This window comes from Cladosporium halotolerans (genome assembly GCF_011745625.1).
Source record: "Cladosporium halotolerans strain TM138-S3 chromosome Unknown Sca47, whole genome shotgun sequence".
NCBI lineage: Eukaryota > Fungi > Ascomycota > Dothideomycetes > Cladosporiales > Cladosporiaceae > Cladosporium > Cladosporium halotolerans.
In genome coordinates, this window is record NW_027191498.1 from 125737 (window position 1) to 134415 (window position 8679).

Sequence of the window (8679 nt, forward strand, 5' to 3'; positions counted from 1 at the left end):
ATCCTAGGTTGGAGAATTGTATTGGTAGATCGGGGCCATTACCTACAGAATCACGCTGAAGCTCACATTGTATTCTGTCGTCTGCAATTTCCAGCCGACCGTTGTCAGTAACACTGCGTATCACACAATCTATTATATACCAGTCGACTCGTTTCTTATCGCCCTTGTGTTCTACGACGAACCTCGGGTTGGACAGTCAATGATGCGCGTGACGATCCCCCACGCCCACTTTCTGGCCAGTTTTGCTTCCGCTAACTCCAATGATGCCCTGCACGTGTTGATCCAGCCTGCCACCAGGACCCACTACACCTCCTCCATGACCCGCCGGACGACAACACGCTCTACGGACGTCCTTAAGAGTCGCCCGCCACAGTCACTACCCTTGCAAACATTCACCTAGCGGAGACGCTTTCCACAGACACTCCGCATTCTTTTGCCCTCATCGGCCGCGTCACCTTCCATGCTCTAGCACACGACGACGTGTGGCCGCTTGCGAGGACTTGATGTCTTTGTGGCTGAGCAGGCGACAGGATCTTTGACGGACGCTTGCAGCAGCATATTATCGCGGCTGCGAGAGCCGGAAACCTTGTGCGACGAAGCCCGTCCATCTGTTCGACGTAGCACACGAAGCTCATACAAGGTTCCTTGCTTACGATGCGGCTTCAAACCTTGTCCACAGCGGCCTTCGCTGTTCTCGCCTCTGGAAGCTGGACAAAGGTATGTCAAAGTGGAATTGCTTGGAAAATCGCCATTTGTAACTCTGTTTTAGAACATCAACTACCGCTCTCCATCCGAGCACCATCCAGGCCTCGGCGTAGCTCTCCACAAAGTCAACAAACGCAACACGCCCGAGAAGAGCTTCAAACCCTCAGACCTCAGCTTTACTCATGGAGTAGCGTCTGGTGATCCGTACTCAGACTCTGTGATCCTCTGGACTCGCGTGTCGCCACAGTATGATTCCGTCGACGACAATGGTCCTGTTACAGGCGATGTCCCGCTCTACTGGCACGGCCCTGAACAGACTGTTTCTACAGCACCAATTTGCGTAGACTACCAAGTCTCTCCTACAAAGGATTTCGCCCAGGTAGTAGACAGTGGAAAGGCTTACACATCCAGCGATGTGGATTATACGGTGAAAGTCGAAGCCACCGGCTTGGAAGCCTTCACTCGCTACTACTATCAGTTCAGTGTTTGCGATAGCAATAACACCAGCCCAATCGGCAGGACGAAGACGTCGCCTGGAGTAAATGACGATGTTAGCCAGGTGAATCTGGCTGTGTACAGCTGCGCCAATTACCCTTTTGGATACTTCAATGCATACGGAAATCCCGTCCGAAAGGACAGTGTTGACTACGTCGTTCATCTGTAAGTCTTCGTCAGCCTGAACGTAGCCTCCAATACACACTAACCAGCCCATCAGAGGTGACTACATTTACGAATACCGTGGCAACGGCGACTACGGCAACGGAGCGCCCATCGGCCGCATCCCCAAACCCGAGCGCGTCATCCACACCCTCTACGACTTCCGCGAACGCTACGCAACCTACCGCAGCGACCTAGACCTCCAGCTGTCCCACCAAGCCTTCCCCTGGATCCCCACCTGGGACGACCACGAAGTCGCCGACAACACCTACCGCGACGGCGCCGCCGACCTGGCCAACAACGAAGCCTCGTTCATCAACGACGGCGGCTTCTCCATCGACCAGGTGAAGATGAACGCAGTCCGCGCCTACTTCGAGTGGATGCCGATCCGGCAGGTCGAGATGGACGACAACCTGCGCATCTGGCGCTCCTTCAGCATCGGCAAGCTGTTCGACCTGATGATGCTCGACACGCGGCAGTACGACCGGTCCATCACCGACCTGTACTGGAACACGGACTACATCCACGCGATCGCCGACGACGCCGGGCGCACGATGATGGGCTCGCGGCAGGAAAACTGGCTGTACAACGAGCTCTCCGCCAGCGCCGCGCGCGGCGCCGCCTGGCGCCTCGTCGGCTCGCAGACCGTCTTCGCGCGCCTCAACCAGTCCATCGTCTACGGCCCCGGCAACCCCTACAACTACGACCAGTGGGACGGGTACGAGGCGAACCGCAACCGCACGCTGCACCACCTCGCCCGCAACGCCATCGACAACACCATCGTGCTCTCCGGCGACAGCCACGCAAACTGGGTCTCCAACCTGCTCGGCGACTACGGCGACCCGGGCTCGCACCTCGGCGTCGAATTCGCCGGCACGGCCATCACCTCGCCCCCGCCCGCGGGCGAAGCCTCCGTGCCCGCCGCCAACCGCGAGAGCGACCTCTTCTCCGCGCACAACGCGCACCTGCACTGGAACGAGATGTTCTACCGGGGCTACTTCGAGCTGCGGATCACGGCCGACGAGCTGCGCGCGGCCTTCTTCGGCCTCCCGGACATCCGGACGCGCAACGCGCTCGAGATCCCGCTGGCGAACTTCAGCGTGCGCGCGGGCGAGAACCGGCTCGCGGAGCCCGTCGGCGGCGGCAGGGCGGAGACGGGCTGCCTGAAGGGCGGCGAGGTCGCGCTGAGCTACCTGACGAACGACACGGAGACGGGGCAGTGGTTTGTGGGGGAGCCGAGCCAGGTGAGTGCGAGCAACAATGCGTCTGGTGCGTCTGGTGCTGCTGTTGTTGGTGCGGGGACGAATGCGAGCGGCGGGGTGTGGTAGGCCCCCACCCCTGGGTTCGCTCTGGCCTTGTTCGTTTGCGACAAGACCGTGTGGATAGATGCGTATGGCTACGCTTTCTTTCGACCAAACATGTGTTCTCAGAGAATTTCCGGGCTGACGTTTCTGTGAAAGCCTGTTCCTCACGCCCTCTACTGGGTTCTCGCCGCCGGAGCGGGGATCGTGGCCGTGACGATCGTGCTCAGCTTTGCCATTACGTGGTCGACGAGGAGAGCGAGATATATGGTTCTTGATGGCGAGGATTCCGGCTAGAAGGGAGAAGGATGATTGTGCGTGCACGTGGGGTTTGCCTAAAGAATCTCTCTCGCATTTCACGGAAAAGCATGGGGCGGGGGCGCATGTGTTGCATATGTTATGTAATGTAATGTGTTACGACAGTGAATATAATGACTGATGAGTTTGAGCGTTGCTTTTTCCCTGTAGACTCCTTCGCTGCCTGTGTGTAGCATCTTCTCTGTGGTAAATGAAGGAAGAACGCTTCAGCTTTGGTCAGGTCGAGAGCGCCAGCAACACAATCGAACCATCACGCTTCGACAAGTGTAAGCCTCACTCACTTCTCACTTCAGAAGGCCTGTCCAAGAACGGCATCTGACCAACACTCAACACGGAATCCTGAAAATCTCGGACCAAAACCAGTGAAAAGAGAAGGAAAAAAAAGTCTTCCTCCATAAGGTATCTGAACCTGCTCTGACCTGACCCAATCCGATCACCTCTTCTCCCCAGATTCGAGTCCAGACGAGACCCTCCTCCCCTGATCCTCCCCTCATCAATCCATCCACCTCCCCAGAACCAAAAAAAAGTCATTCACAAGAAAATGGACCAGACCAGCCAGGCACCCCGTTCCTCCTCTGGCCATCCTCGCATTATCCGACCGTTTCTTTCATTCCACACCTCTACCCTGGATGAGCCAAACTCAGTGAATAACGGACCAGCAAGCCATCTCCTCTCACCCTCCTCATAATCCATCATGCGCAACAACCCCGATCCGCAAGCCAACATCATCGCGCGCTCGCTCGCTAACGTGTAGGATTGGATATTCGCTTCGCTTTTTTTTCCTCCTCCGCAAAGCAAGGCACACACACACACACACGCACGCGCAGCACTAAGGAAAGGAAAAGCAAAGAAAGCAAATTCAGAGAACTTTGGGTATGTAGAAAGCCAATTTCCGCAGCAGGAAACGAGGAGCAAAAGCATTAAAACGAGCATGAAAGAAGTTTCGGAGCCTTACGTTTTTGGTTTTTGGTATCCGTCCCCGGGGCTCGGTTCGTGTAACGTCAAGGTCCGAGTGGAAATTTGAAGGTGGCGGTAGCTGTCTGGAGTGCGCGAGGGCGGAGCCGCTTTGTTTTGAGGTTGTAAGCTCCGAGCAAGTCGACTGATGCCGGTCCCAGAAGCCGCGCCTTATCCAATAGGACAATAAGAGAAGAGTCGAGCTGCATCCGTGCGCCACCCGCCAGGCATGCTGTAGCACGGAGGTCGTTCGCGCGCATAGCCTGCAAAATGGTAAGTTCGTCGGCGCGAAGGCTCTACCTGAACCTGGCGGAGCAGCGGCCCATGACCTCGCCCTGGCAGACGAGTTCGGCGTTGAATTCGGAGCCGTCGAGGGTGAGGTAGATGTCGAAGTAGACGCGGTAGAAGGTGCCCTGCGGCGTGTCCATGCGCTCAAAGTCCTTCTCGAGGTTCTTGCGGCTGAGGTCGGAGGTGAGGGTGACAATCTCCTTGATGCCTGTGGAACGGTCAGCGTAAAATCTGGTGGTCGAGTTTTGAAGGTGGGAAAGCTTACGAGGATCCTTGGTGTATTCTGGGCAAACGTCCTCGTCACAAGCGTAAAGCACATCCTCATACATGAGCGTTGCGCCAGGCGCCACCTGTCGGAAGAACGAGACCTTGACCGGCTCGCCGATCTTGACTCTCTGACCCTTCTGCACGAAGATCTGGCGGGTGTATTTGCACCTGTCTTTTCCGTCGAGCGACGGCACACGGTACTGCTCGGGGTGGTGGCCCTCTTTAAACGGTTGCAGGGTTGCCATGAGGTAGTGGCGACGTGCAACACGGGAGGTGATGACACGTTCAGTGATACCGGCTGTGACAGCGCCCTTGACAATGGCGGCGACGGAGTCCATGGGACGGACCACCTTGTTCTGGAACTGCGGAGGGACGTGCAGCTTGATCTGCTGGAAGAGGTATTCTGAAGCACCGAAACCACCAACAACCAGGACGTTCTGTGAGGATGAAGTTAGCGACCTGTATCCTTGTAACTTCAAAAGCAATTTGACTTACCTGCAGAAGTCTGTTCTGTGCCTGGATGGCAATGATCTGGTTGCGAACAAGCTCCAAGATTCTGTTAACCACAGGCTCAAAGCACTGCAGGATCTCCTCGTTTGTGAAAGTCATGTATCCTTCCTCGATTCCAGCTTCGGGGAATTCGGCTTCGATGCCCACATCAACGGCCCACTTCTGACCGTTATTCCTGAAGTCGGCCTTGATCCTGTTCTCAAAGTCCATGATACACTTGGCGTACACCTTGCCAGCGGTCTTTGAGCCATCCGGCAGCTTCATCTTGCGAATCTTCGCGCGGAGAATGTTGGAGAAGTTGCGGTTCAGCGCCGTAGAACCGCAAGAGTCACCGGAACCTGCTGTGCACTCTGCGACTGTGAAAGGCGACTCTTCCTCAACTTCGTAGGCGATCAAATCGACAGTACCACCACCGCAGTCGACGATGAGGATGGCATCGTGAACCTTGAGGTTGAGCAGGCCAGTCTTAGCGCAGAACATGGCAGCGGCTTCGGGTTCGGTGATCAAGGTGAGGCGGTTGTCGTTCTCGTCGCGAAGAAAGCCAGCCTGGATGGCGGCGGCTCTTGTCGCAGCCTTGCCAGCATCGTTCCAGATAGCAGGCACAGTGAGGAAGTAGCGAATGTTGCGCTCCTCGCGGTTGAATACCTCACCCAAGCTCTTCTGCAGCTGGTTACGCATTGCCTGTCGTAACTTGAAGAGGTAGTCGGCCGCGACATCGATTTCGGACTTTCCAGGAGGAAGCGGGGGGAGGTTGATCGGATCGATGTAGGTGTTGCCAGAAAGCATCAACTGCAACTTGAACCACTCCACCTTTTGAACACCGGGCTTGGGGTAGCCAGTGGGTGCAAGCGCATCCGCAATGTCAGGGCCCCAGCCGACGACTTGCTGGTGCTGGTCGTAGTAGAGGACGGTGGGAATCTGCAAAATATTTGAGTTAGCGCATGTTGCACGACTGAAATTGCTTGCAGTGATACCTTCTGCTTCGTCTGTGTGCCTGCGCCAGGCCACTCGACGATGATATCCTCTTTGGCCTCGGTGTTTGTGGCGAAAGCAAAAGCGACACCGGAAAACGTCGTGCCCTGTGTCAGATGTCAGCAAAGTCCTTTCTTGCGATCGACCATACTTTACGCACGAAGTCAATGCCGACGATCAACTGCGCCTTGCTCCGGTTGTTCCCCTCGACCTCCGCCAAACTTCTTCCATACAGAGGGTTGGTGGATTGCGGCGCGCCGTAGCCGTAGGCTTGCTGTTGCTGCATCGGATAGCCCGGCGGGGCAGGCGCCTGCTGACCGTACATGTGCTGCTGGTGCTGAGGCGCGTACGCGTGTCCGCCGCCGGTGTTGATGGGCGGCGGCGGCATTGGGCTCGTGGGCCTGCCCTGGTTAGGATGGGGTGCGCCGAGGTTGTTGCCCTGGTTAGCATACTGGTACGACGGTGGCCGACCGAGCGGCTGCTGGGGGTTCATGTTGAGCGAGGTGGTGGAGGCTGACGCGGCCGGCGCAGTGGAGGTGGACGACGGCGGCTGGTGGGAGGAGTTGTTGGAGGCGAGGCTGTTGGTAGCGGACGAGGTGCCGTTGGAGGCAGAGGCAGAGGCGGCGGGGGCGCTCGGGGTGAGGGTGCTCGTGGAGGCGGTCTTGGATGTTTGCTGGGGCGCGGGCTTGTCGCTGCTCGGTCTGCGGGTCGAGCCAACTAGTTTGCGGAATCGGGAGTTCATGGAGGACATGCAGAGAGGAGCATTCCTTGCCGGAGCCTGTCGAGGGCGGGGCGAGGAGGGCGAGGGAGGAGAGTCGGAGGGTGGGCGGAAGGGTGGATGGGCGTGGGATTGGGTAGGCAGGCGCGAGGAGGCGGCGGCTGCAGCTGGCAATGCAGGTGAGATCGGAGATGGCGGCGGCTCTCACGTGTCAGGCCAGGCACGGTCAGGCAAGCACGGGGAGGCGCAGGCCGGCAGACAGACAGGCAGGGCGCAGGGTCGGCTTGAGGCAGAGACGGTGGTGGTGGTGAGTGAGGTGGTTGCGCGCGAAGTGTTGCAGTGCGGTGGAGAGCGGGTTCTGGCGGAGCGCAGAGCAATGGACGGCGGCGTGGCACCTGGCAGCTGGTGGTGAGCGAGGCGTGGTGGGTGGAGGCTGCGCCAAGGGCGTGCGTGCTTGCAACGGCGGGGGCGGTGTGTGCACCAGCCCGGGCGGGGGGAGGCAGTGGGAGGGGCGGCGGCGGCGGCGGGCGCTCAATTCAACGCGCACGGCGGCAGAGCCACGGGCAGACGGCGACGCGGTCGTTCGTGCGTTGACGGTGCGGCTGAAGCGACTGGACGGCGCAGTGGTGGTCTGCGTGCGTGTGAGCTGGGCGGTTTATTATTGCATGCAGCGAGGGGTTTGCCGTGCTGAGGCGCAAGTGGGCCAGCGAGGCCACTCAAGAGTCGCATGCGCCGCTCCAAGCTCGGCCGTCCAGCCAGCCCACTGCCCGCCAGCGCGCGCGCCGCCAGGGCTGGATGCCGGACATTTGCTAGCCGCACATCCTCGACCCATCACTAACTGCCATCCCATCACCGCGCGCCACAGGCTAAGGCGTCGTGGCAGCAGGGCTAGTACCACCGCGGAAACCGCAGCACTGCCCACCCTCGTCCACGTCGCAGCGCCCTCCCAGCGCGACCCTGCACCGCACACACGGCAGGGTATGCCGCCAGCCGCGTGGACAAACACTGCGGCCAGCACAGCAGCTGAACAAGCACACGACACCGTGGACGCCTGACGACACCCTCTGTGGCCTGCGGACGTCCGCCGCCTCCCCGGAGCGTGTCCCCACCCCAAACGAGCGCAGATTACTAGCCACACGGAGCCCCTAGTATGCACACGGACTGTCAAACGGGCCCGGCCTGGCGCGAGTCAATCCTACACGAGAGATCTCCGTTTGCCCTCCCAGATTGAGCCGAACCAGTGGACCATGCGCCTCGTCCCTGGACGCTCTGCACCTCGAAGCACCTTCCTGTTCACCGGTGGGCCAATACAGGGATCAATCTATCTCGAAGCATGATAGACCGTAGCTTGCATAGCGCTGAAGCATGATTTATTAGTGCGGGGCAAGAGATTCAGATTTGGACATCAGCCATCACGGAGGCCTGGGGCGGCATATGGTATACCGAGCATATCGTGCTGTACCATCCTGTTGACTCGAAGTACTCGGCAGCTCACTTACCAGTGATCTTCAACATGTCAAATGACGATCACGCGCAGGGTCCAACCGTAATCACACGCACTGCCATCCCAAAATCGTCAAAATCCAAACCACAATGCTCGCAAATCACAAAGACGTAGTAGTACTACACACGCCCCTGTAATCCAAAGTTCCCACTTCTGGACATCGTGCCTGAGGTCCTCCACCCCCAACACCCCATCGCTTGATACCTTCTCAAGCACCATCCAAGCCTCAGGCTCACCACGACAGCTCACCACTCCGCGACGTTTCACCCACCAGCACCCACCGTCCCGCCCGGCCCTCAGCTGAGCCAACGCTGCGGCCCTTCATCACTCTCGCTCGTCCGCAACAACGCGGCGACCGTCATATGCACGTACGGTACAAACCTCTCGTAAGCCGGCCGATCACCAGCTGCGCAAACGAACAGCCTGCCCCGCGTACCTTAAGGTACCTAGTTCCGGCAATCAGAGAAACAACACAGTAGCACCCC

General features: G+C 58.6%; 2 protein-coding genes across 2 annotated transcripts; one reads left to right on the forward strand and one right to left on the reverse strand.

Annotated features, from left to right (window-relative positions):
- Positions 1-284: 284 nt before the first annotated feature.
- Positions 285-2960, forward strand: WHR41_08566 (uncharacterized protein; the record flags this gene model as incomplete). The annotated part of the gene is made up of 4 exons (XM_069377170.1): positions 285-717; positions 770-1365; positions 1421-2606; positions 2823-2960. The coding sequence occupies exons 1-4, from the start codon at positions 655-657 to the stop codon at positions 2958-2960; spliced, it is 1983 nt and encodes a 660-aa protein (XP_069225731.1). The 5' UTR covers positions 285-654.
- Positions 2961-3344: 384 nt separating this feature from the next.
- On the reverse strand, positions 3345-7157 carry WHR41_08567 (uncharacterized protein). The gene is made up of 5 exons (XM_069377171.1): positions 6133-7157; positions 5975-6079; positions 4986-5918; positions 4489-4927; positions 3345-4431 (listed from the first exon to the last, which is right to left on the reverse strand). The coding sequence occupies exons 1-5, from the start codon at positions 6721-6723 to the stop codon at positions 4232-4234; spliced, it is 2268 nt and encodes a 755-aa protein (XP_069225730.1). The 5' UTR covers positions 6724-7157; the 3' UTR covers positions 3345-4231.
- Between the last annotated feature and the right edge of the window lie 1522 nt (positions 7158-8679).